Consider the following 26,836-nt stretch of genomic DNA (forward strand, 5'->3'; position numbering starts at 1 on the left):
GGATGTGGATGCCACCTCACTGCCTTTGAGCAGGCTGGCGATTTGAACCAGGGGGACCCTGCGGAAAAGCCCCGGTGTCTAGCTCCCTTGCTGGGTCCCAAGGCCATAGACTCTGTCAGCCAGATGGGTGGGGAGGTGGACAGGCTCCCACTCCTGACCCCAACCTATATGTCTGTGTGGAGTTCCCTGGGGCCAGGCCCCTCGGACCCCCAGTGGGAGCAGAAGGTGATGGTCAATGGGGAGACATTCCTGGGGTGGCGAGATCCTGGGACAGAGAGAACTGGTGTCAGGCCCTGGGTGGTGCAGCCTCAGATGCTGAGGGGCTGTGTGAGCTGAGTGAGGGTCCCAGGGACGAAGCCCCTCGTTCTGTCTATGGCCCAGATCCCTGTGCAGACCCAGGAGGGGGGGGGCTGGCTGGTCGTTGGGGTTCTCCAGGATATCGGCTGCGAGACCCTGTTGTGGGGTGACTGTGTCTCTTTGGGACAGGATCCAGGCCGTGCTCCTGTAACTGCCAAGGGTTTGAATTTGAATCCAGGGAACCAATCGGTGGAGAGGGAAACGGTCAGTGAAAATGCAGATGACCTGGCTGGCAGCAGGGAGGAGCCACTAGGCTCAGGCTACCTGCCTGCCTGTAACCAGACCCCTGGGGCTGGGTGGGACAGAGAGATGCTCCCTGCCCCCTTGCACACTGGAGAAGGGGCTCAGGGGGCTCACACTGGCTCTGATGCAGTGAGGAAAGCAGCGAGCTCGCTGCCTACCCCCACTGGGACAGCCAGGGCAGCGCTGAGCAAGGGGGGAGATAAGACCCCAGCTGAGTGGGGGAGACACAGGCAGGGCAGGGGATCTGTGGGGAGTGGAAGGTGCTTGGTAAGGAAAGTCTGGATGAGCCTAGGCAGCCTTGTGAGCTGATGGCTGTGTCTAGGCAGCAGGGTGGGAAGGCGAGGAGAGTAGGAGATGAGAGTCCCTGGACCTTACCTGTTAGCTGGGTGGAGAATTGTGACAGTGAAGGAAACGTGCCTGTGTCTGTCAGGGGTATTGACTTGCCTCTGGAGGGAGCCACCCTGATCTCCAAGCAGTTGTCTGTGACCAGCCTTGTGTGCTGGGACCAGGGGAAAGAGATCCCAAGCTGCGTGTCTGGGAAAGGAGAAAGTGTCTCCGGCTCTTCTTGGTCTGTGGAGCAGACAGAAGGGGCCTTTCAGCCTGTGATGGTTGAGGGTCGTGCAGTTGTCTCAGAGCTGGTTCTGGATTCAGCTAAAGCCCAGGAAGGGAAGGGTCCTAAGTTTGTGTCTGCTCGGGAGAATGGCCCTGTAACTAGGTCGCATCCAGTTAGTGTCTATGTAAAATCCCAGAGCCCAGACAATTCTGGTGCTTGTATTTTGCCTGGTTTCAGAGTAGCAGCCGTGTTAGTCTGTATTCGCAAAAAGAAAAGGAGTACTTGTGGCACCTTAGAGACTAACCAATTTATTTGAACGTGAGCTTTATAAGCTTTTTGTTTTTATACACACAAACCATGAAAAAATGGGTGTTTATCACTACAAAAGGTTTTCTCTCCCCCCACCCCACTCTCCTGCTGGTAATAGCTTATGTAAAGTGATCACTCTCCTTACAATGTGTATGATAATCAAGATGGGCCATTTCCAGCACAAATCCAGGTTTTTGTGCTGGAAATGGCCCAACTTGATGATCACTTTAGATAAGCTATTACCAGCAGGAGAGTGGGGTGGGAGGAGGTATTGTTTCATGGTCTCTGTGTATATAATGTCTTCTGCAGTTTCCACAGTATGCCTCCGATGAAGTGAGCTGTAGCTCACGAAAGCTCATGCTCAAATAAATTGGTTAGTCTCGAAGGTGCCACAACTCCTCCTTTTCTTTTTGCGAATACAGACTAACACGGCTGTTACTCTGAAACCCATCCTAAGTGCAGGACTCTGCCCTTGTCCTTGTTGAACCTCATCAGATTTCTTTTGGCCCAATCCTCCAATTTGTCTAGGTCCCTCTGTATCCTATCCCTCCCCTCCAGCGTATCCACCTCTTCTCCCAGTTTAGTGTCATCTGCAAACTTGCTGAGGGTGCAATCCACACCATCCTCCAGATCATTTATGAAGATATTGAACAAAACGGGCCCGAGTACCAACCCTTGGGAGCCCGGGGCTGGGCTAGCAGGGGGCTGCGGGTCAGGAGTGAGGGGCCCCGGCAAAGCTGGGGGGAGGCAGGGCTGGGCTAGCGGGGAGCTGCGGTTCGGGCGTGAGGGGCGCCGGCAGGGCTGTGGGGGGCAGGGCTGGGCTAGCAGGGGGCTGCGGGTTAGGCGTGTGGGGCGCCGGCAGAGCTGGGGGGAGGTAGGGCTGGGCTAGCGGGGAGCTGCGGATCGGGAGTGAGGGGCCCCGGCAGGGCTGTGGGGGAGCCCAGGGCTGGGCTAGCGGGGGGGCTGCGGGTCGGGAGTGAGGGGCCCCGGCAGGGCTGTGGTGGGGGCAGGGCTGGGATAGCAGGGGGCTGCGGGTCGGGAGTGAGGGGCCCCGGCAGGGCTGGGCTAGCGGGGGCAGGGCTGGGCTAGCGGGGGGCTGTGGGTCAGGCATGAGGGGCCCCAGCAGGGCTGGGCTAGCGGGGGGCTGCGGGTCGGGAGTGAGGGGCCCTGGCAGGGCTGGGGGGGCAGGGCTGGGCTAGCAGGGGGCTGCGGGTCGGGAGTGAGGGGCCCCGGCAGGGCTGTGGGGGGGGCAGGGCTGGGCTAGCGGTGGGCTGCAGGTGAGGTGTGAGGGGTGCTGGCAGAGCTGGGGGGGGCAGGGCTGGTCTAGCGCGGGGCTGCGGGTCGGGAGTGAGGGGCCCTGGCAGGGCTGGGGGGGCAGGGCTGGGCTAGCAGGGGGCTGCGGGTCGGGAGTGAGGGGCCCCGGCAGGGCTGTGGGGGGGGCAGGGCTGGGCTAGCGGTGGGCTGCAGGTGAGGTGTGAGGGGCGCCGGCAGAGCTGAGGGGGGCAGGGCTGGTCTAGCGCGGGGCTGCGGGTCGGGAGTGAGGGGCACTGGCAGAGCTGGGGGGGCAGGGCTGGTCTAGCAGGGGGCTGCGGGTCGGGAGTGAGGGGCACTGGCAGAGCTGGGGGGGCAGGGCTGGTCTAGCAGGGGGCTGCGGGTCGGGAGTGAGGGGTGCCGGCAGAGTTGGGGGGGCAGGGCTGGGGCTGTGGGTCGGGAGTTTGTTTCGTTTGTTGCAGCGTGCCGGACTGCCACCTGCTGGAGATGGGCAGCGCTGCCAGCTGCTGCCAGCCCCCCGGCCACCCCCCAAGCACTTGCCCCGTCAGTAACGCGGCCACGGGTAGCGGCCCGCGTCCGCTCGGTGGGAACACTTGGCCGCGTCACCGCGGGGTGAGTCCCTGTCGGGCCAGGGTCGAGCGTCTGGTCTTTGCTGTCACCCCACAGCTCCCCCTCCCCCGGCAGCTGGCCCCCATGGGTCCCCCGGGGGCTTGGTGCTGGAGCAGGCGCCTCCCCCAGGGCCCCGGCAGTGACGTCTCTGGGGATCCCCAGTCCTGCGCCAGGCGCCCCCCACGCATGGGCTAACACGCGGTGTTGGCACGGCCAGGCAGCTCGGCCGCGCAGGCCCCGTGGACAAGTCGCTGTCAGATCATCGGCTTCGAAAATAAACTCTGGCTGGTTCCCGGCATCTGTGCTACAGCCCAGCTCCTAAACAGTCCCTTGGAGGTACCCCGTCAGCATGCCAGACCCCCCAGGGCCGCCTCCGGGACATGCCCCGCAGCCTCAACGCCACCTGCGTTCCCGGCTCCTTCAGCCTCTGGGCAATTCCGCGGCAGCTGCATGGAGGTTTGGCCTGGCTCCCGGCTGGGCCTGGCTCCTGTTTCCTGCTCCCATGTATTCACCGTGCCCACAGTTTCAGTGTGGCACAGATTCCAGCACTGGGGTGTGGGTTGTCATCATTAGGATTCAGAGTTAACATGCACCACGAGGCGACTCAGAGCAATTGTTCCAGGCTGCTGGTGTGGAGGGGGGCAGAGGAAACAGCCTCAGCTCATCAGAGGGACGTGGCTGGGACACTGGAGTTCACACCTCCTGCCAACATCTCTGAGGGTCTCCAGCGAGCCCAGCGGCAGCATTGTGGGAGCCCAGGGCTGCACCTGGGGAGGGATGGATGCTGCCACAGTTGCAGTCTACAGCTTCTCCTCCCCTTTGCAGCCAGGCCAGGCGCAATGCTGGGCAGTGTTTGGGCCCGGGCTCCTTGATCCCTGGGCATTGGGCTGGCAGAGCAGGCCCCCTCATGCCCCCCATTTGGAGGCCTGGTCCCTCCAGCCAGCTCCTGGAGGGGCCCTTCCCCCACCCGCAGGCCAAGCACCTTGGTACCTGCGAGAGGGTGGGCACGAGCGTGGGGCCCTGGGCTGCGACTGCCAGCTGCTGGCTCACACCAGGCTGGGCTCCCTGGTGAGCAGCATCCCCGAGACTCGCAGCCCTGGCTCTGCCCCGTGGGCCCAGGCGCGGGGGGGCAGGAGCCCCCCTGGCCTGGCTGGTCCCTGGGGTGCTGCCAGCAGTGCAGGTGCCATGCCTGGCAGCACCCCTCTGCTCGCTCCCTGCCAGCTGCGTTTCTGTGCCACCCTCAGGCCGGCCCCGCAGGCGCTCGCTGCCCCCGCAGGGACCCCAGCCCCAGGGAGCTCCCGGCTGGGCCGGGCCTGGCTCTGCAGGGCCCAGTTCCACGTGCCTGGCTGGGGGCGCTGCGGGTCCAGGCACCAGTGGGCGTGCCCCCCCTTGCGACTCAGCTCCCCAGCCAGGGCATTCAGACCCGCCTCCTGGGGAACAAGGAATCGAAACAGAACCCAACGTCTGACGACCCAACCCCGGCCTCCAGGCCAGCCCGTGCCCCGCACTCCCACGCTCACGCTGCTGTCCCGCAGGAGCCGGCGGGGAACCCAGCACCTCGTGTTACACACGACTGGCCTGCACCTCTGTGACGACGTGCAGGAGTTTCTTCTTTTTCCTTGTTTCCTATGGGGGATTTTCTTGGTTTTCCTGTGGGTTGCATGCAGAGGGGGTGGGACTCAGTTTCCCTGGGTGTTATGGGTTTAAAGGAGGGATGGGAGAGGGAGTTTGTTGGGACACAGGACCGGCGAGGGAACTTGGGACCCCGGCCAATGGCCTGGAGAATGGAGACCCCAGCGACTGGGGACCGGGAGGCCCAGCTCAGGAGTCCCAGCCGGGTCTGGCCAGCGGGAGGACAATGGGCTGAGAAGAGGGGACCCCGGTGACCTGACCAGCCGGGTCCAGCCAGAGGGGCCAGAGCACAGATGAGGGGAGAGGGGGCCCAGGCGACCCGGTTTACCTGGAGAGAAGACAATGGACGGGGGGAGGGGTCGGGTCAGGGATCTCAGAGGCCCAGCTGGGAAGCAGGGGGGCTCTGGGCTGGAGGGAGGGGGCAGGCAGAGCCCCCCTGGGTGCAGGGGAGACTGGGATGTGCTGGGCTGGGGGAGGCCAGGCCTGAGGCCAGAGAGTTTCCTGTGCTGGGTTCAGACGCTCAATAAACCCTCCTGTGTTACGCCAGCTGAGAGTCACTCGGGGCTAGAGAACAGGGTGGGGGTGGGAGGTATTGGGGGGGTGTGATGAAGTGGGACTGTTCCTAATGGTTCCTCTGAATAGTGTGGGGGTGCCTCAATTTCCCCTAGGCAGTTCTTAAGTATCTAGGGGGTGGGATAGGGGTGTATGATCATTGCAGAGCCCTAGAGGGCCGGTGTGTGCAGGAGTCTGGAAACAGAGAATGGCCGACACCCTGTTTCCTGGGAACTGATGGCCTGGGCCCTTCCCCCCTGCAAGGTGAGAGCTGAAGGGTTGGAGAACAAAGGAATCCAGTGACCACCTGGCCCGGGAAAGGGACAAAGCCCAGAGGACGGGGGGCTGGAGGGAGTTTCAGTTTGGGGCTGGCTGGAGACATGGAGGGAAGTGCAGACGTGGTTGTCTGGCTCACTGGCCCCTAAAATGGACCCAGCTGAGGGGTCCTGTTCTCTGCACCTACAAGCTCTGTGTTCGACCGTGTTCCTGTCGTCTAATAAACCTTCTGTTTCCCCGGCTGGCGGAGAGTCCCGTCTGACTGCGGAGTTGGGGGGCAGGACCCTCTGGCCCCCCCAGGACCCCGCCTGAGCAGACTCGCTGTGGGAAGCGCCCGGAGGGGCAGAGGAGGCTGAATGCTCCGAGGTCAGACCCAGGAAGGTGGAGCCGGGGGAGCTGTGTGTCCTGCAGACAGGCTGCTCCCAGAGAGGAGACTTCCCCAGAGTCCTGCCTGGCTTCATGTGGAGCAGATCCAGAGCATCGCCCGGGGACTCTGTGACAGAGGGCATCATCCCCTTCGGGGGGTGGAGGCCCTGGGGGTCCAGAGTGAGGGGACTCCCTGAGGAGCCCAAGGCAGAGCCAGGCGTGCTAAGGCTCAGAGAGGTGCGGTTCCAGGAGGTGGAGGGGCTGGACCCCCGAGAAGGGCTCTCTCACTGAAAGGGGCACCCCCCGTGGACCGCACAGGGCCAAGAGTGGGCATGATCTGAGAGTCCGTGACAGCCTCACGATCCCTCATGGCATCCCTGGGCAGCTCCTACCTCAGTCTGTCTGCGGCCCCTGCCACAGCCGTGCGCTGCCCCTTCCATGCTGGAGCCCTACGGCCCACCCAGCCGCCTCTGCTCCTGTCAGACTTCACCCTGTCCCTGCCCCACTGCAGCCCTCTTGTTAACTAGCCACTGAGTCGCTTATGCTCAAATAAATTTGTTAGTCTCTAAGGTGCCACAAGTCCTCCTTTTCTTTTTGAGTCGCCACTGTAGAAGGATCTAAGCCTTCGGTTACTCTCTCATGAAGTGGGGATATTTTTGGAATTGTGTTTGTGCCTCAGTTTCCCCTATATGCTGCATTGTTACCCAGTGGGTAGAAGAGGGCTGTTTGCTCGCAGGGCAGGCTAAGAGACGTAGGTGTGGGTGTCACCGAGCTGCCGAGGGCTAGGTCCCCATAGCAATGGAGCATTTGAGGAGACAATGACAAATCCAATCAGTGTAGCGGCCTGGCACCCACCTCTCACAAGCGCCCCCTTCTGGTCAGGTGTGTCTGCAGTCTTCACACAGCCCCTGCCCTGGTATCAGGCTGTACGCTCAGGGCTTCCTCCCTGGAGGCAACGGTTTCACCCTCCTGGCCTATTCTGGCTTCAGCTGGGCCATAAGTAGCTCAGATCCCCTTCTGGGAGTCGGTTTAATCGCTGTCCAGTTGTAGGGCACTTCACTCAGTGGCCTATGGGGGGATCCAGGCCCACCCCCTTCTCTGGGTCCCACCCCCGGGACCCTAAGAATAGCAGCCACACGCCACAGTGTCCCTTTCAAAAAACCTGCTTTCAGTTCCCTGGGCCACTTCCTCGCAGCCGCAGCCTTGGCCGCTGCTCCACCCTTAGCCGGGGCTCTTCGGCCTTCAGGCCGCTCAGCCAGCCGGGGGCGGCGCCTCGCTGCCCCGGTCCCTGCTAGCACAGAGCCGCTGCAGCCCCCTTTGGCCAGCCAAGAGCCCTCCCCACGCTCCCCTAGCTCCACCACGCAGCTGCCTCTGGGCTTGGCCAGGCTGCCCTGCAGCTGCTTTTGTACTAGCCTGCAACCCCTGATTGGCCAGGCCCTTGTAGCCTCCCCCTGATTGGCTGCTTCCTGCACAGTCTCTCTAGGCTGCTGGAGGACTTAGCTCCACTGCTCCTTTTCTGGGACGGATGTGGCAGGACCCTGCGGCCTTCAGCAGGGAGCTTTCGGGCCTGGTCCACCCGGGTCACACCCTGACACTCACACCTAGCAGCCAGCGCCCGGGGGGGTGGGGGGGCGTTATTAATATGAACTGGGACCGTATAGAGCATTGTTGCAACCAAGGTCCTGTCGTGGCACCAGATCTTCTACAAAGGTTGTCGAGTGAGGTGTCTAAGACAAGGTCACGCTTTGCTGGCTAGGATTGTGCTGTCTGTCTGCGTGTATCAGTTTCGTATTTAAAGTTATGAATATTGGCTCTGTCCTGTCTGCAGTTCAAACTTGTGCTCTGCTTCTGGGGGACACCCCAGACAAGTTGGGGTCAGCTCTGCCCAGTCTGCTGGGTGGCCCATTAGGGACCATCAGCGAAACAACTGACCCACTGAGAGAAGGCAGACACGCCTGGGGACTCAGCCAGGTGTGCAAAAACCTGCCTAGGGACAGGACTCTGAGGTGTTTCCAGGCCATGGGATGGGCAGCTTGTCTTTGGGACACAGAAAGCAGAGACCACATGACAAGAGACTAAACAAAGCTCCTGCAGCTCCTCCATCTTGTCTTCAATCCTGCTTCTGACCTCTGGAGGGACTTGGCTACAAACTGAAGCTTTGAACCAAGGACTGAAGGACCCATCCCAGCTGGGGATGTTCTCCAGAGACTGGATTTGAACCTGCTGTTTATTCCATCCCTGCTACAAGCCTGAACCAAGGACTTGGCCATCACTGGATGTCATTGATTCCATTTCACCAATTCTAGCTCCCGTCTGTATCTTTTTCCTTTTCTGAATAAACCTTTAGATTTTAGATGCTAAAGGATTGGCAACAGCATGAGTTGTGGGTAAGATCTGACTTGTATATTGACCGGGGTCTGGGGCTTGGTCCTTTGGGATCGAGGGAACCTTTGTTCTTTTACTGGGGTATCGGTTTTCACAACCATCTGTCCCCATACCAAGTGGCGCTGGTGGGGATACTGGGAAACTGGGCTGTCTGAGGGAATTGCTTGTGTGACGTGTGGTTAGCCAGTGGGGCGAGACCAAAGTCCTCTCTGGCTGGCTAGTTTGGTTTGCCTGGGTGTGCAAAGGACCCCCAGCCTGGGGCTGTGACTGCCCTGCTCAAAGCAATTTGCCCTGAATTGATACTCTCAGTTGTGTCCCGCCAGAGGCCGCTTTGTTACAGGGGGGTTTCCCCACCTCTCTCCAAGGAGGCTAAGCAACGTCCCCCAGCTGAAGAACAAAGGCTGAGGGAGAAAGGAGGGATGGATGGGCTGGCTGCTGGAAGGAGTCGGGGCTCTCAGCTGAAGTCTGGCCAAGGAGGTCAGACCGAGACAGATGGAGCTTGAACTAAGAGGTCACTACAATTGGGCTGGGCTCTGGGTGACCAGCATAGACCCTACTTTAGCCTTCATTCCAGGGGGCTACCCAAGGCCTCCCTGTGCTGGGTCCAGGTAACGGCTGACCTGCCTGTTCTTCACGCGCCGTGTGAGTGTCCCTGCAGACGCCGGGCGAGGTGCATTAGGCCCTGAAGAATGGACAAGTCTCCAGCAGGGTCTGTTGCCGTGGGACTCGCTGCCTGGAGCTCACAGTGGGGAGCAGGGGGGCTGCAGGCCCAGGGGTCCAGCCCCAGGAGGCGATGAAGCCACATGGCTTCCCCTGGAGGAGCAGCAAGACCCTGGCCCACTGATGGGGCTGCCCAGAGCCTGTCCCCAAGCTGGGGTTGTGGCCCTAATCCTGTGGGTCTGTGACATATCCCTTTCTTGGCTGCTGTAGTGTGGGATCTTTAAATCCCCCCACAGTCCATTGGCAGGGACCCCAGCTTGGGGCAGCCACGTGCTCTGGGGACCTGCCGATTATCTGTGGGCTTGGAGAGATTGAATTTTCCTCGGGGAATGTCGGGAACTGTCGATTTCACCAGAGTCACCTGCTGAGGGGAAACTTTCCCATCGATAACACCTGCCGCACACAGCGAGGGGGAGGCAGAGATGCCGCTGAGACCGCACTCAAGCCGACTTTAAGGACAGTCCCTCTGGGTGTTTGACACTTTGTGTTTTAAAGCTTTAACTTTGTGAATATCGACAGCGACCGTCATTAAGGTACTGTCCGACCCGCCCTTGCCCGACTGCCCCCATTCCCCACAACTGTGAAACATAAATTGCAAGCTAAAACAATGCTTAAAAATAAACCCGGACATTATCCCTGGACCGTGTAAAGAGAACACCCCGATTCTGCCCGCCTGGACTCCGTTCGGACTAGTGCCTTTCCTTGCCCCCTGCCGGGGTTCACAGCAAGAGGCGCTGGGGAAGGGGCCTTACGGAACCAGGGAAGGCAGGACAATGGCCCCGATCAGCCCGCCTCTCCGCACCCAGCTTCCAAGGGGGGAAGAGAATAAGGGCTGGCTCCACGCAGGGGCCTTCCACACAGCCATGTCTGGGAGCAAAGGAGGCAAACCCCCAAGGGACCCTAGAAATGGGAGGGGGGTTGTGAGAGCCTGGCGGGCCCGGCTGAGCTCAGAGACGGGACAAGACAGCCCCCCCCGGGGCGTGCAGGGAGAAGCTCAGCTCAGATGCAGAGAGCCAAGTGCAGGCCAGTCCGGTGCTCCCATCCACCTCTGCGAGGGCTGGGCCCTTGGGTGCCACCCTGCTGGCTCCCCTGCCCTGGTCGCTGGGGCCTGGCTAGAGAGGGGCGAGTCGCAGGATTGCCCCAGGAGAGGGGGTGCGCCGGGAGACCCGCCGAGGGGCCGGCAGGCGGGCGACCCCGGCTCAGCAAGCAGGACTCAGAGGCGGGGTCGTGCTCCGTTGTTTATTTCAGCAGCCTGGGGGAGTCGCGTACACGCTGCGGGGCGGGGGCCGGGTGGGGGGGCAGTGCCCCCAGCCTGTTGGCCTCTGTCCATTTCTCTCTCCCTCTCTCTCCCTCTCCTGCTTCCTTCACTTACACGGATCCTCTCTAGGCTCCCGCGGGTCCCACTGCTCCCTGCCCGTGGGGAGCCTCCTGCAGACTCACCCAGCCTGTCCCTGGCACAAACTCCCGGGGGGCTGGTCCCCCCGATCCTCGCCATCCCACGGAGCCTGCAGCAGCCCCAGTTCCCCAGGCGATGGGCACTACCGGGAGCTCCATGGCTTTGGTCCAGGCTGGGGGACGACGGGGGCTGGCCGGTCTCCGTCTCCCCTCCCAGGCTGAGCAGGGTCTGCCCAGGAGAAACGCCAGCTCCGGGGCCCTGGGCCCAGGCGGAGGCGGGCCCCTGCCAGGCCCTGGGGGTGCGGGGGAGGTGCGCATGAGTACAGGGGGCATGGGGGTGGGATGCAGAATCTGCTGCTGGAAGCCTGCAATGGCCCCCCCTTCCCCCACCCCGTGAGCCAGGGCCCTGTGTCCCCTGCTCCCCACGCCCAGCCCCACTCCTGACTCCGGGGCCCCCGGGCAAGCTCCCAACACAGCACTTCAGAAGCAGGAGAGAGATGGGGGGGCGTGGGGGGAGACAGGCATGGGAAGTTCTGCCCAGGGGACAATGGAGGAAGGGCTGGGGCAGGAGGGGGGCAGGGCGGGGGCGTCGGCGGGGACGGAAGGTGCCAATCGTCTCTCTGCAGCCGCTCGGCCGGCGCCGTCTACAGCACCTCGTGCTTCTGCTCCGTGGCCTCGCTCACCACCTGCTCGGGGGAGAGCCCTGGTGAGACGGGGGCCCCAGGGCCTGGCATCCGGGCTGCCCCGGCGGCTGGCGCAAGGGGCAAACACCACCCTCCCTTCAGGCCGGGTCGCCCGAGATCTCCAGCCTGCACAGAGACCGGGGACAGTCTCGAGGCGACTGCTCTGCACCAGCCGGGCCCGGGCAGATGGGTGGCCGGGAGCCTGGATCCCAGCCGAGGAGTCTGCGTTAGGCACAGCCGGGAGCCACCCGGCTTGGGCCAGGACAGATCCGAGCACCCCACCCGGAGCCCAGGGAGCCCTCCCTCCTGGGGGGACCCTGGGAAGCAGGGGCTGCTGGCCCACCCCACTGCCATGGCTAGAGCCCTACCCAGCCACCTGCTCCTTGCTCACCTCCCCGTCACGGGTCTCAATGGTCTTGATCATCACGGTCTTCTTGGTGTGAACCTCTGAGCCTCGCTGCTCTGGGCTGGTCTCTGCAGGTGGGAGGAGAATCAGCCTGGGGCAGGGCAGGGGCGTGAGTGGCCAGGGTGGGGGCAGGGCTGGGCCCCAGGGGGTACAGGGTATGGGGCTGGGGCCTGGGCCATGGGGAGGATGGGGGCGGGGGCTGGACCATGAGGTACGGGGCAAGGGGCTGGCCATGGTGGGGATGGGGTGGGGGGCTGGGCCATGAGGGGTGCGGGTTGAGGGGGTGGGGGGCAGGCCCTGGGCCATGGGGGGTATGGGGCGAGGGGCTGGGGTGGGGCTGGGCCATGGGGAGGATGGGGGCTGGACCATGGGTGGCTGGGCCATGAGGTACGGGGTAAGGGGCTGGCCATGGTGGGGATGGGGTGGGGGGCTGGGCCATGAGGGGTGCGGGTTGAGGGGGTGGGGGGCAGGCCCTGGGCCATGGGGGGTATGGGGCGAGGGGCTGGGGTGGGGCTGGGCCATGGGGGGGGGCGAGGTGAGGGGCTGGCCACGGGGGGTGCAGGTTGAGGGGGTGGGGTGCAGGGCCTGGGCCATGGGGGATACGGGGTGAGGGGCTGGCCATGGCAGTTGAGAGGGCAGGGGCACAAGGCGATGGGCTGGGGGCAGGCGGGGGCTGGCAGGGAGCACAGACAGCAGCTATGGGGCCCGTCCCCCTGCCCCCATGGCTTATGCCAGGCATGCCCCACCGCAGTGGGATCAGGGAGCCCCCACATGCAACCCTGCTTGGGCCCTGCCCCGCACTCACCCCGGAAGTTGAGCGCCGAGAAGGTCTGGATGGGGAGAGTGATCCTGCAGCACATGGAGAAGGAAAAGGGGTTAGTGCCACGGCCACAGCTGAGAGAGGTCCCCTGGGCCCCAGAGACACCGGGGTGGGCTGGCCAGGAGCACCCTGCCCTGGGGCTCCCCACCCTGGGCTATAGGTCCTTGCTCCCTGTGACGAAGTGGGACTGTTCTTAATGTTTCCTCTGAATAGTGCGGGGGTGCCTCAGTTTCCCCATGGCAGTTCTTAAGCCTCTAGGGGGTGGGGTAAGGGTGTTTGATCTTTGCAGAGCCCTAGAGGGCAGGTGGGTGCAGGGGTCTGGACACAGAGAATGGCCGACACCCTGTTTCCTGGCCACTGATGGCCTGGGCCCTTCCCCCCCTGCAAGGTGAGAGCTAAAGGGTTGGAGAACAAAGGAATCCAGTGACCTCCTGGCCTGGGAAAGGGACAAAGCCCAGGGGGGGGGGGCTGGGGGGAGTTTCAGGTTGGGGCTGGCTGGGACATGGAGTGAAGGGCAGACGGGGTTGTCTGGCTCACTGCCCCCAAAATGGACCCAGCTGAGGGGTCCTGTTCTCTGCAGCTACAAGCTCTGTGTTAGACCATGTTCCTGTCATCTAATAAACCTTCTGTTTCACTGGCTGGCTGAGAGTCACGTCTGACTGTGGAGTTGGGGGGCAGGACCCTCTGGCCCCCCCAGGACCCCGCCTGGGCAGACTCGCTGTGGGAAGTGCACGGAGGGGCAGAGGAGGCTGAATGCTCCGAGGTCAGACCCAGGAAGGTGGAGCCGGGTGAGCTGTGTGTCCTGCAGACAGGCTGCTCCCCGAGAGGAGACTCCCCCAGAGCCCTGCCTGGCTTCATAGGGAGCCGTTCCAGAGCATCGCCCGGGGAGTCCGTGACACTCCCCCAGAAGCCAACACCCAGGGGCAGCAGGGGCCGGGGCCAGGGCCGGGGCCGGGCTGGGCAGACGCCCGCTCACCGGCTCTCCTCGCCCTCCAGCAGTTTGCGGTAGGTGGCGATCTCCACGTCCAGCGCCATCTTGACGTTGAGCAGGTCCTGGTACTCGCGCAGGTGCCGCGCCATCTCATCCTTCAGGTGCCGGATCTCCTCCTCCAGCCGCGCGATGGTGTCCTGGTAGCCGCTCGCCTCCCCGGCAAAGCGCTCCTCCAGCTCCCGCATCTGCCGCATCAGGGAGTCGTTCTGCAGGGACAGCCCATGTCAGAGCCGGCACCGCCAGCAGGGACAGTGGGAATTTTACGTCATCATTGTATGAAGCCTGTGTGTGCCTCAGTTTCCCCTCTGTGCTGCAGGGTCACCTGGGCAGGGGGAAGGGACCACTTGCACTCAGGCAGGGTGAGACACAGGGGGCTGCAGGCCCAGAGGTCCAGCCCCAGGAGGCGGTGAAGCCACTTGGCTTCCCCTGGAGGGAGAGCGAGACCCCTTGAGGGCCTGGACCACTGATGGGGCCTCCCAGAGCCTGTCCCCAAACTTGGGCCGTGACCCCAATCCTGTGGGTCTGTGACAGGGGGCAGAGCCAGGGGCAAGGAGACAGCCTACAAGGGGGTAACCCCATAGGGATGGGGCTGTGTATGGGGGGTCACCGCACCGCACTGGCCAAAGCCATCCCTTTGGGGCAGTCACTGTGGGGTTCGTCACTGTGACGAAACGGGACTGTTCTTAATGTTTCCTCTGAATAGTGTGGGGGTGCCTCAGTTTCCCCTAGGCAGTTCTTAGGTATCTAGGGGGAGGGATAACGGTGTATGATCATTGCAGAGCCCTAGAGGGCAGGTGGGTGCAGGGGTCTGGACACAGAGAATGGCCGACACCCTGTTTCCTGGCCACTGATGCCCTGGGCCCCTCCCCCCTGCAAGGTGAGAACTAAAGGGGTTGGAGAACAAAGGAATCAGGTGACCACCTGGCCCAGGAAAGGGACAAAGCCCAGAGGAGGGGGGGCTGGAGGGAGTTTCAGTTTGAGGCTGGCTGGAGACATGGAGTGAAGGGCAGACGTGGTTGTCTGGTTCACGGCCCCCCAAAATGGACCCAGCTGAGGGGTCCTGTTCTCTGCATCTACAAGCTCTGTGTTAGACCATGTTCCTGTCGTCTCCTAAACCTTCTGCTTTACTGGCTGGCTGAGAGTCACGTCTGACTGCGGAGTTGGGGGGCAGGACCCTCTGGCTTCCCCAGGACCCCGCCTGAGCGGACTCGCTGTGGGAAGCGCACGGAGGGGCAGAGGAGGCTGAATGCTCCGAGGTCAGACCCAGGAAGGTGGAGCCGGGTGAGCTGTGTGTCCTGCAGACAGGCTGCTCCCCGAGAGGAGACTTCCCCAGAGTCCTGCCTGGCTTCATGGGGAGCAGTCCCAAAGCATCGCCCGGGGATGCCCGGACACCCTGCACTTCACATCTCTGGGGGCCGTTTGCCTGGACAGCGGGTTCACGGGGCAGCTCTGCCAGCCAGTGAGTCCCAGCCGCTGCCCGCCCCCTCCCCGGCCGTGCCCCCTGCTCACCGTGCCCTTGAGGGCGTCGATCTCGCAGGTGTAGGACTGGATCTGGTGCCGATACTCCATCATCTCCTGCTTGGCCTGGCGCAGGGCGTCGTTGTTCTTGTTGGCGGCCTGGGTCAGATCGGACACCTGCGGGTCGGGGCCCAGAGAGGGCAGCTGAGCCGGCAGCCGGGGCACAGCTGGGGCTCACACGGGTGCTGGGCTGGCGCTGCTCTGAGCTCACCACAGGCCCCGAGGGCAGCAACTCAGCCCCAGAGCCCCACACCGTGACCTGACCTCAGCCGCCCTGCCCCGCATGGGGCCCTGCGGGGCCTGGGAGCAGCTGGCAGGCAGGAGCCAGCTCCGGGGGCACGGGGCAGTGGTGGGAACAGAGGTCCCCAGCCCAGCCCCCGCTCCTTGGCAGCAGAGCCCAGCCCCTGGCCCAGCGCAGCCCCCCAGTCACCCCCCGGCCCAGCGCAGCCTCCCCAGGCCCAGCACGGCCCCCCAGCCTAGAGCAGCCCCCCCAGTCACCCCCCAGCCCAGCGCAGCCTCCCCAGGCCCAGCACGGCCCCCCAGCCTAGAGCAGCCCCCCCAGTCACCCCCTGGCCCAGCGCAGCCTCCCCAGGCCCAGCACGGCCCCCCAGCCTAGAGCAGCCCCCCCAGTCACCCCCTGGCCCAGCACAGCCTCCCCTGGCCCAGCACGGCCCCCCAGCCCAGTGCAGCCCCCCCAGTCACCCCCCGGCCCAGCGCAGCCTCCCCAGGCCCAGCACGGCCCCCCAGCCCAGTGCAGCCCCCCCAGTCACCCCCCAGCCCAGTGCAGCCCCCCAGGCCCAGCACGGCCCCCCAGCCCAGTGCAGCCCCCCCAGTCACCTCCCCCGGCCCAGCGCAGCGTCCCCAGGCCCAGCACGGCCCCCCAGCCCAGTGCAGCCCCCCCAGTCACCTCCCCCGGCCCAGCGCAGCGTCCCCAGGCCCAGCACGGCCCCCCAGCCCAGTGCAGCCCCCCCAGTCACCCCCCGGCCCAACGCAGCCTCCCCAGGCCCAGCACGGCCCCCCAGCCCAGCGCAGCCCCCCCAGTCGCCCCCCGGCCCAGCGCAGCCTCCCCAGGCCCAGCACAGCCCCCCAGCCCAGCGCAGCCCCCCCAGTCGCCCCCCGGCCCAGCGCAGCCCCCTGACCTTGGACTTGTACCACTCCTCGGCCTCGGAGATGTTCTGGGCGGCGATGGTCTCGTACTGGGCGCGGATGTCGCGCAGGGCGGCCGTCAGGTCCGGCTTGGACACGTCCAGCTCCACCTGGACGTGCTGCTCCTGCAGCTGGGCCTGCAGGTCCCGGAGCTCCTGGGGCCGAGGGGCAGCGTCAGCGACCCCCGACCTGCCCCGCCCCAGCCCCAGTCCCCAACCTCAGCCCCAAGTCCCTGCCCCCAGCCACTCACACCCCAACACTGGCTAAACCCAGCCCTGATTTGGGGACCATCCCCACCAGGCAGGGCCTCAGGGCAGAAACCAGGGGGGTGGGGGCAGGGCCACAGGGCAGTAACTGGGGGGGGAACGTGGCCCTGGAGCAGTACCGGGGGGGGGGGGCAGGACAATAATGAGGGGGTGAGGTCCCAGGGCAGTAATTTGGGGGGGTTGACTCTAGGGCAGTGATCAGGAGGGCAGGGCCCTGGGGCGGTAATAAGGGGGCAGAGCTCTGGATCATTAATGGGGGGCGGGGCCCCAGGGCAGTAATGGGTGGGGCAGGGCATTGGGGCAGTAACCAGGGGGTGGGGTCTCAGGGCAGTAACTAGGGGGCGGAGCCCCAGGGTAGTAATTGGGGGGCGGAAGCCCGGGGCAGTAATCAGGGGGGCAGGGACCTGAGGCAGTAATCAGGGGGCAGAGCTCTGGAGCAGTTTTGTGTGGGGCAGGGCCTCAAGGCGGGTAATCAGGGGGGTGGGGCCCCAGGGCAGTAACAGGGGGCGCAGCCCCAGGGTGGTACCTGGGGGTATGGGGCCCTGGGGTAGTAATCGGGGGGGCGGGACCCTGGGGTAGTAATCAGGGGGGCAGGGCACCAGGGTACTAATTGGGGGGGCATGGGGCCCCGGGGTAGTAATCGGGGGGCAGAGCTCCAGGGCAGTAATGGGTGGGGGAGGGCCTCGAGGTGGTAATCGGAGGGGTGGGGCCCCAGGGCAGTAATCGGGGGGCAGAGCTCCGGGGCAGTAATGGGTGGGGCAGGGCCTCAAGGCGTTAATTGGGTGGGTGGGGCCGGGGGCAGTAATCGGGGGGTAGAGCTCCGGGGCAGTAATGGGTGGGGGAGGGCCTCGAGGTGGTAATCAGAGGGGTGGGGCCCCGGGGCAGTAATCGGGGGGCAGAGCTCCGGGGCAGTAATGGGTGGGGGAGGGCCTCAAGGCGTTAATTGGGTGGGTGGGGCCGGGGGCAGTAATCGGGGGGTAGAGCTCCGGGGCAGTAATGGGTGGGGGAGGGCCTCGAGGTGGTAATCAGAGGGGTGGGGCCCCGGGGCAGTAATCAGGGGGCAGAGCTCCAGGGCAGTTAGTGGGGGAGTGGGGCCCCGGGGCAGTAATTGGGGAGCGAGGCCCCAGGGCAGTAATCGGGGGTAGAGCTCCGGGGCAGTAATAGGGGGGTTGGGGCCCCGAGGCGGTAATGGGGGGCAGAGCCCCGGGGTGTTAACGAGGGGCGGGGCCCGGGGCAGTAATCGGGGAGCGGGGCCCTGAGGCGGTAATTGGGGGTAGAGCTCCAGGGCTGTAACGGGGGGCGGGGCCCCGGGGCAGTAATTGCGGGGCGGGGCCCCATGGTAGTAATCGGGGTAAGCTCCGGGGCAGTAATGGGGGGCGGGGCCCCGGGGCGGTAATGAGGGGGCAGGGCCCTGAGGCAGTAATAAGGGGTAGAGCCCCGGGGCGGGGCCCCGGAGCAGTAATCGGGGGGGCCCAGGACAGTACTGGGGGTGGGGCCCCGGGGCAGTAATCGGGGGCCCGGGGTAGTAATCAGGGGTAGAGCCCCGGGGCGGGAACGGGGGGCGAGGACCCTGGGGCAGTACTGGGGGGGGGGGCAAGGCAGTAATCGGGGGGGGGGGCCCGGGGTAGTAATCGGGGGTAGAGCTCAGGGGCAGTAATTGCAGGGCGGGGCCCCATGGTAGTAATCGGGGGTAGAGCCCCGGGGCGGGAACGGGGGCCGGGGCAGGGCTCTCCGCGGACCTACCTCCTCGTGCACCTTCTTGAGGAAGGCGATCTCCTCCTGCAGGGCCTCGATGCGTCGCTCCAGGTCGATGCGTGCCAGGGTGGCCGCGTCCACGTCCTGCCGGCCAAGAGGGAGCCGGGCTCAGAGCCGGGCAGCCGCAGGGCTGGGCCCAGAGCGTGGGCAGCGGGGCCCTGCCCTGCCCGCGCGGAGGGCCGCCGAGGTGCTGAGTGACACCGATGGCGCCGGCCGGGGGGCGCGCCGGGCCGGGGGGAGCCCCGCCGGGGGCCATGGGGGGCGCCTGGCTGCCGTGGTCACAGGTTTGGGGCGAGGGCGAGCTGTGCCCCGCAGACTAACCCTGCAGCCAGGGTGCTGCGTGCCCACGGGGCCCCTCCGGCTGGGGCTGGGGTTGCGGGCAGGGGCAGGAGCCCCACCTACCGCCAGTCGGAGCAGCTGAGCCCTGGGGTGCCGAGGGCGAGGAGGGTGGGTGCCCAGGCTGGGGGGCGAGGGAGGGTCTCTGGCCTGGGGAGGGGGCAGGGAGCCTGATTCTCTGGTCCGCACCCACAGCCCCAGGGGGCCCCCAGCCCGCCCCCCTCCCCGTGCCACGGCCCGGCAGGAGAGGCTGGAGACATGGCACTTACTGCTCGGAAGGCAGCCAGGTTATTCTCCGCTTCCTCCTTCAGCTGGATCTCCTCCTGCAGCCTGGGAGCAGAAGCGGGGGCGTCAGAGGGGGCTGGGGGGCAGGCAGGGCGAGCCGGGGCGGGGCCGCCCATGGGGGGTGGAAGGACAGCCCAAGGCCAGAGGGAAGAAGAGGGACAGACAGGCTGCCACAGGAGGGGGCTCCGTGCCCCGCGCGGGGTCCAGGCCGGCTCAGCCCCCAGGCGCTGGAGGCCCCTTGTCCCGCATTCCCGGCGGGCTGGCTGGGGGCCAGCGGCCTGGCCTCCTGTTCCCTATTATAGTCAAAACCAGAGCCCGGCACAAAGGCTGAGGTCACCCCGCACCGCGCCGCCTGCCCCTTCCTTATAGGGGAGCGGCCGAGGGGCTGGGGCCAAGCGCAGCATGGCTGGGGAGCCAGGGGGATCTGCAGGGGTAGGCTGCAGAGAGCTGGGGCTGTGATGCCAGGGGCAGGGAGATGAGATTCAGGGACACAGGGCTCCGATATGGGGGAGAGGGGGGCACATGGGGCCCCAGCTTGTTAGACGGGGGGCTCACATGGGGCATGAGAACTCCAGACAGTGAGGGGGGGGCACATGGGGCACAGGGACCCCAGAGAATGAGACAAGGGCACATGGGGTGCAGGAACCCCAGCTTGTGAGATGGGAGTGCACATGGGGCAGTAATCGGGGGGCACAGAGACCCCAGACAGTGAGGGGGGCACATGGGGCTCAGGGACCCCACCTTGTCAGACTGGGGAGCACATGGGGGCTCAGGGACCCCATAGGGTGAGAAGGGAGGGCACATGGGGTGCAGGAACTCAGGATGGTGGGATGGAGGGTACATGGGGTGGGGGGACCCTGGCCAGTGAGATGGGGGGCACATGGGGCTCAGGGATCCCGGACAGCGATACGGGGGCTGAGGGTGCACGTGGCGCCAGGATTTCCCACACAGTCAGTGCAAAGGGGGCTGACCAGGCAGCCGTGGGTCCTGCCCGGGGATGCTGCGGCTCGGGCTCCTAGTGCAGGTTGCGGATTCGTGGTGGGGCGCCCATGCCAGCTGCTCCGGCCTGCGTTCAGTTTGGTGACGTTCAGCCGTGGCGGTGCCCAGAGACAAGCGCCCCCCCGGCCCAGCCCCCCCAGCGCGGCTCATGGCTCGGGGCCGGCCCTTGCCTACTGTGGGGGCCAGTCACCAGGGCTTTGGGTCTCTGCTCCGCTTCCTTTGGGAGGAGATGCAGCCGGCCCCTCAAGGGGCGAGGGGACGGGGAGGAGGCTGCCTGCACGGCCCCCCCCAGGCCCTGCTCTCTGGAATCACGGCCCCCTCTGTCCCTGCAGCCCCATGGTGCCAGCCCCAGGACACCCAGCGGTGGATGAGACCGGGGGTCTTGGCACACCAAGGCTGAGCGGGCGGGGGTGGCACGGACCGGTCGCTGGGTTGAACGTGGATCTTCCAGCCACGTGGGAGGGGTTCCCCCGCCCGGCCCAGACATTGCTGTGGTGCCCCCCGGGCATGGGCCTGACCCTGAAGACCCTGTCTGTGGGGTGGGCCCTACACAGTGCCACAGGGGGCAGGAAGCCGCCTAGTTTGCCAGTCCTACAAGATCTCCTCTTTGCTACCCCTTTCCAGATTCACCCCCTTAGTGCCAGGGCTGGCTCCCGCCCCTCTCCTGTGCGCTCAGCCGGTGCCCGCCCGACCCCACAGCCGGCCAGCCCAGCTGCTGCGTGGAAGCGGGCACTGGACTGGCCTGGCTCAGAATGTGCCCGGAGCACCAGCCATGGCACTGGGGGCCCGGGGCCCGCCCTGATCTCGCCCGAGGAGCTCCCCTGCCTGAGCCAGCCGCCCCCAGAGCATCAGCTGCCCCTGGTGGGGGTGTGGGATCAGCACTGGGACCGTGGGGAGCCCCTCTGAAAGCCAAGTCCTGCTCCCCCCCGCCGCAGCATGCAGGGCGGGGCTCCCCCCAGCTTGCAGCTCCCCCGCCCCCCAGCGTGCTCCCTCTGTGCCTCTGGCGGCGCTGGGACTGGCCCCCCCGAGAGCAGAGACATCCTGCCCCTTGCACGCCCCGGAACCAGCTCAGGGTTCCCACCATTCCAGCTGCGACCCCCCCCCACCCCGACCCATCGGGCCTGAGTTCGGTGGGGCGGGGCAGAGCCCCAGCAGCCCAGCCCGGGGCGGGCGGGGGGGGGAGCACTGCAGAGCTCGGTATGCCGAGGCCCCCACGGTGTGGCTGTGGGCGGGGAGGCTGGCCCAGGACCAGACAGGTTTCCAGCCCTGCATGAACCTGCTGGTGCCTGCTGGGACCCTCCCCTGGAGCCTGGGCCCCACGCCCGAGGGGGCTCGCTGCCCTCAGCGCCCAGGCACCGTGCCAACGCTCCTGCTATGGTGGCCGTGGCGGTCTGGCTGTGCGGGCCTGGCCCCGGGGCAGCTGGTGAGCTGCATCCCCCCAGGAGGGCCCAAGGCAGCCCAGTGTGGGGCCCGGGGAAAAGAGCGGTCCCCGCAGGCCGCGCAGCCGGGCCAGGCTCTCCCCTCAGGCCCAGGCTTGGCACAGGAAGGTGGGGGGGTCTCTGTCGGAAGTCACAGCAGCGCTTTGCGCAGCTGGAACGAGCCAGCCCCCCTCTTGGCATGGCCCCAGGGCGAGAGGCTGCAATGGGGCAGCCCTGTGCCAGCTAGGGAGCCCCCCGATGGCTGGGGCCGACCCCACGGCGCTGCACTCCTGCACCGCATAACGGGACCGCTACGGGGATGGGGGGGCCCAAAACGCCCAGGGTGCGGAGGACCAGAGAGCAAACAGGGGCCCGGGGGGCCCACGGGCTGCCCCAGGGATCACGCTGCACTGCTCGGGTTCCTGCGCTTTCGGGTGGGCAGCGCCGGGCACCGCCACAATCTCCACCGTGGGCACCGGCTCCTCCCTCCCCACGGCACTGCAGCCCTGGGCTGAGGGCAGCTGAGTGCCACGGAGCTCTGGGTCTGGGTAGGGGGCTCCCAGGTACCCCCCCTTTTCCTGTAACCCCTGGGGCCCCTGGCTTCCCGGGACAAGATTTCAGAGGGTGACCCCCCCGCACAGCCAGGCCCCGGCACCCTGGGAAAGCGGTGAGCTTGGAGAGCGAGGGCCAGTGGGGCCAAGCCACGCCACGGCCCCATGGAGCAAGGGGCCGCGGGGCTCCTGGGTGCAGGGGGATCCCACAACAGGATGTGCCCCCTTGTCCCCTGCGTCCCCCGCTAGGGAGCGGGAGGGGTGGGTCGGACAGCGGAGACAGACAGAGGCAGGTGGGAGGGGAGGCTGCTAGGAAGGGCCCTGGGCATTAGAAACAGGATGGTGCTGAGCGCTGGGGGCGGGGGCTGGGTGCTGGGGAGGGGGCTGGGTGCTGGGGAGGGGGCTGGGTGCTGAGCGCTGGGGGCGGGGGCTGGGTGCTGGGGAGGGGCCTGGGTGCTGAGCGCTGGGGGCGGGTGCTGGGTGCTGGGGACGGGTGCTGAGCGCTGGGCGCACATCGACCTCTGGCCTGGTTAGCCCGAGAGCTTATGGCAGTGGGTTACAATGGCTGCGGGAAGGGGGGCTGGCGAACGGGGCTGGGGGCTCTGGCCCCATCTGTCTGCACTGCCCAGAGCCAGCCGAGCTGGCCCAGACTGTGGGGCTGGGCCGAGCCGCCCGCGCCGTGGGGCCAGGTCTGCAGCGCGGCTGCTGCAGGGCCTGACCCCCGGGTACCTGCCCCCTGGCTGGGTGGGGCGACCGAGACCGCCGAGGCAGGAGCTGCCCTACTGCAGCCAGCCCCAGCGTCGCTACTGGTGGGGTGTTCCCGGCTCCCCACAGAGGCTGCACCGACCCCCAGGGGTGCCTGGGGCCTGGGACTCCCAGGGAGAGACCTGCCCCGTCGCTGGGTGGAGGGGACAGAACGGCTGGGAACGGAGCCGGAAAGAGGAGGGGGCTGGGGCTGGGGCAGGACCACTGAAGTTGGGCCATGTGAGGGGTGGTGATCGGGGTGTGGGGCTCAGGGACGGGGTGTGAGGTGCAGGGAGGGGGCGCAGGGATGGGGTGTGGGGGGGGCACAGTGACGGGGCATGGTGACAGGGTGTGGGGGATGCAGGGCTGGGGTGTGTGTGGGGCGCAGGGATGGAGCCTAGGGACGGGGCGTGTGTGGGGCGCAGGGATGGGGATACGGGGCGCAGGGATAAGCTGTGTGGGGCGCAGGGATGGAGCCTAGGGACGGGGTGTGTGGGGCGCAGGGACGGGGGCGTGGGGCGCAGGGCTCAGGAACGGGGGGGCTGAGGGCCCCGCCCGGCCCCCCCGCCCGGCGCCCCCCCGCCCGGCGCCCCGCCCTCACCTCTGCTTCAGCTTCTGCAGGTCGTCGAGCAGGTTGTCGCGCTCCACGTCGGCGCGGGCCCGCTGGCTGGTGAGCGTGTCGACCTGCAGCCGCAGGGCCCGCAGCTCCTCCTCGAAGAGGTGGGCCACGTGCGTGGGCTCCTTGCCCTTGAGCCGGTTGAGCTCGGCCACCAGCAGGGCGTTCTGCTGCTCCAGGTAGCGCACCTTCTCGATGTAGCTGGCGAAGCGGTCGTTCAGCTCCTGCAGCTCCACCTTCTCGTTGGTGCGGGTCTGCAGGAACTCCTGGTTCAGGGCGTCGGCCAGGCTGAAGTCCAGCAGCTCCCCGCCGCCCTGGTAGGCGCGCAGAGGGGCCACGCGGGTGACCCGCAGGCTGGACAGGCTGGGCACGGCCGCGCCGCGCGACACCTGGTAGACCCGGGAGGAGACGGAGCTGGCCAGGCCCTTGCTGCCCAGGGAGGCGCGGGAGAAGGCCGGGGAGCCCCCGCCGAAGGTGCGGCGGTAGGAGGAGACCCGCTGCTGGCTGGAGGAGTACGACTGGCTCATGCTGGCAGCTGGACGGAGCCCGGGCGCAGGCTGAGGCTGGGGTGGCTGCAGAGCGAGCGGGAGCCGAGCGAGAGGAGTCGGGGAGGGACCCAGGCTCCGGCTATTTGTATCCCTCTGACATCAGCCGGCCCAGCCCCGCCGGGCCAGAGTGACAGCGCAGACAGCTGGGGCTTCCGGGGGGCAGGGCGGGCCAGCGGGCAGGGGCAAGGACTGGCCGGACAGCACTGGGACTACGGCTGGGCCCCACTGGCCCCTCACGGCTTGGGGTCCCCGGCCCCCCGCAGCCCAGTGTCCTCTGGCCCCCTGCAGCCCAGAGCCCCCAGCCCCCCGCAACCCAGAGCCCCCAGCAGCCCAGTGTCCCCGGCCCCCCGCAGCCCAGAGCCCCAGCCCCCTGCAACCCAGAGCCCCCAGCCCCCGGCAGCCCAGTGTCCTCTGGCCCCCCGTAGACCAGAGTCCGCAGCACCCCGTAGCGCAGAGCCCCCGGCAGCCCAGTGTCCCCGGTCCCCCGCAGCCCAGAGCCCCCAGCCCCCCGCAGTCCAGTGTCCTCTGGCCCCTGACAGCCCAGAGCCCCCAGCAGCCCACTGTCCCTGGCTCCCCACAGCCCAGAGCCCCCAGCAGCCCAGTGTCCCCGGCCCCCCGCAGCCCAGTGTCCTCTGGCCCCCCACAGCCCAGTGTCCCCAGCCCCCAGCAGCCCAGTGTCCCCGGCCCCCCGCAGCCCAGTGTCCTCTGGCCCCTGACAGCCCAGAGCCCCCGGCAGCCCACTGTCCCTGGCTCCCCACAGCCCAGAGCCCCCAGCAGCCCAGTGTCCCCGGCCCCCCGCAGCCCAGTGTCCTCTGGCCCCCCACAGCCCAGTGTCCCCAGCCCCCAGCAGCCCAGTGTCCCCGGCCCCCCACAGCCCAGTGTCCCCTGGCCCCCCGCAGCCCAGTGTCCCCGGCCCCCCGCAGCCCAGTGTCCCCTGGCCCCCCGCAGCCCAGTGTCCTCTGGCCCCCCACAGCCCAGAGTCCCCAGCAGCCCAGTGTCCCCGGCCCCCCACAGCCCAGTGTCCCCTGGCCCCCCGCAGCCCAGTGTCCCCGGCCCCCCGCAGCCCAGTGTCCTCTGGCCCCCCGCAGCCCAGAGCCCCCGGCAAGCCCAGTGTCCCCGGCCCCCCGCAGCCCAGCATGTCCAGGGGGCTGCCTGGGTCTCCCCACCCATGGGTGCTCTTGTCTGGAACATGTGGCACGTGCTGGGTGCCAACTGCCCCGCCTCGGCAGGGCTCATCCTCTGCCCCAGCCGCCCTGCCGGGGGGAGCCGGGACAAGGCACCTGCAGGAGGCAAGGGTCTGGCGACTGGACGGTGCTGCTGGGGGAGGGGGTTGCTGCCAGGGCCCCCAAAGTGCTGCGTACACCGAGCGAGGGGCTCCCCGGGGTGATCGCCTGCCCCAGCCGGGCCAGGGGAGTGGGACACTCCCAGCACCGCAGGTTGCCTGGGCCTTGGGCAGGCGCTGGGGGTAATGCAGCCCCACGGGGGAGAGTCGCTGGACAGGACCCCCCGGACCAGGCCGGGGAGGTGTGATGGGGGGCCTCGCTCTCAGCTTCCATCACGCCCCTCACTGGGTGGCCCCTCGGGACACGGGCAGGGCAGCTCAGTGCCACGGGCACCAACTGCAGCCCCGGCCGAGAGGCCTGGGTCTCCCTGCCCCCTGAGGGGCCCTGCTGCCCCAGCCCGGGGCTCTTCTGCCCGTTGTGGCCCAGCCATTCCCCGCCCCGCCCCATGACCCTGGCTCCCCGTCCCAGGCCCGGAGGCCCCCGGGAGGCCCCCGGGCGCGTGGGGCTCTCCATACACAGCCATCTGCCCAGCTGGGGCAGGGGCCTGGGCCAGCCCCACACCGGGGGGGCGGAGACCCACCTGCTCCCCCGCACCGGGCTGAGTCACTCTGGGAGGGGTGACAGGAGCCCTGATGCCGTCCCCAGGGCTGCCCCCTCCCCCTGCAGCCCCTGTGCGGGTGGGCCGGGGCCGGAGGGGGCCGGTGACATCAGGGGCCGCTCCCCAGCCAGCACATTCCCAGGGCAGACGGCTCGGGACCGAAATAGCCGAGTGGCTCAGACCAGCCCCACGCTCGGTATTTATAGCCCAGGAAACTGATGGGCAGGGGGCCAGTTAACCCCTCCTGCTCCCCGGGCCTGAGCGCCGGGGGCCAAGTGCTGGGGCTTGTTCTGCGGCCCCCAGGGACGCTGCCACGACTTGCTGGGTGCGGGGTGAACCCCCAGCGCACACACACCCGGACCCTCAGAGTTCGCTCTCACAGGGGGCTGAAGCCAGGAGCTTTGCGGCCGGACGATGCCGCGGCTGGGGCAGGCCAGGCGCCCTCGGAAACGGCTCAGGCCGGCCCGGGTGGCAGCATACCAGGGCTCGGTGCCCGGCTGCGGGAGCTCTGCCCACGGCCCCTGGCTCGGTGCCAGACACGCCCCCCCCCCCATCTGGAGCAGGGCTCCCGGGCCACGGGCACATTGGCCGTCCCCCACTTCGGCCACATCCCGGCCGTCCCCCGAGGGGTCCCGCCCGGCCCGGCCTTAGGGGCCGCCCAGGGGTCAAGGGGGTGCCATGCAGCAGTGCAGGGGTCTCCGCCCGGCGTAGGGTCAGCAACCGCCCCCTGGGAGCGCCCCATCGGGGGAGCAGATTTCTTCCGGCTTCCTCCTGGCGGCAGAACATGGGGGGCGAGCGGGGACACACAGATACTGCTGCCCCCAACCTTCCTCTGTGCCCCCCTAGGGGCTGTGAGGGGGGAGCGAGGAGCAACCAAGGGCTTCGTGCATCCAGGTCACTATCCCCACCTGGGCTGAGCGGCGAGACGTCCGGAGCTGCTGCTCTCTGCCCCCCCTTACGCAGAGGAAAAGTGATCTGGCTGCAGGGAGCCCTGATGTTGCTCCTCGCTCCCCCTCCCCAGCCCCCTCACTCTCCCCCCCAGCCCCCGAGGGGAGCGAGGAGCAGCAGCTTTCGAGGGGGGAGCGAGCAGCTCTATGGTGGCTTCCACAGACAAGGAGGCAGGGGGCCCAATCCTGCCCCCGGGGAGCGTCTGGAGCCCACCCCACACCCAGCCCAGATTCCCCCTTTCCAGGGGAGCTCAGAC

General features: G+C 67.0%; 1 protein-coding gene across 1 annotated transcript; it reads right to left on the reverse strand.

The window, feature by feature from the left end:
- Positions 1–10,499: 10,499 nt before the first annotated feature.
- Positions 10,500–23,817, reverse strand: DES (desmin). Its single transcript, XM_073304826.1, has 9 exons — positions 23,189–23,817; positions 18,860–18,920; positions 18,243–18,338; positions 16,227–16,388; positions 15,079–15,204; positions 13,555–13,775; positions 12,564–12,607; positions 11,744–11,826; positions 10,500–11,355 (listed from the first exon to the last, which is right to left on the reverse strand). The coding sequence occupies exons 1-9, from the start codon at positions 23,728–23,730 to the stop codon at positions 11,314–11,316; spliced, it is 1,377 nt and encodes a 458-aa protein (XP_073160927.1). The 5' UTR covers positions 23,731–23,817; the 3' UTR covers positions 10,500–11,313.
- Between the last annotated feature and the right edge of the window lie 3,019 nt (positions 23,818–26,836).

Source organism: Lepidochelys kempii, chromosome 11 (genome assembly GCF_965140285.1).
Source record: "Lepidochelys kempii isolate rLepKem1 chromosome 11, rLepKem1.hap1, whole genome shotgun sequence".
Lineage (NCBI taxonomy): Eukaryota > Metazoa > Chordata > Testudines > Cheloniidae > Lepidochelys > Lepidochelys kempii.

Bases quoted from the DNA above. Each gene is read 5' to 3' on its own strand.
- DES (XM_073304826.1), bottom strand. From the start codon at position 23,730: ATGAGCCAGTCGTACTCCTCCAGCCAGCAGCGGGTCTCCTCCTACCGC. The intron at 18,921-23,188 runs GTGAGGGCGGGG...TTCTGCTCCCAG, and splicing joins CTGCAGAAGCTGAAGCAGAG to GCTGCAGGAGGAGATCCAGC. The intron at 16,389-18,242 runs GTAGGTCCGCGG...CCTCGGCCCCAG, and splicing joins TCAAGAAGGTGCACGAGGAG to GAGCTCCGGGACCTGCAGGC.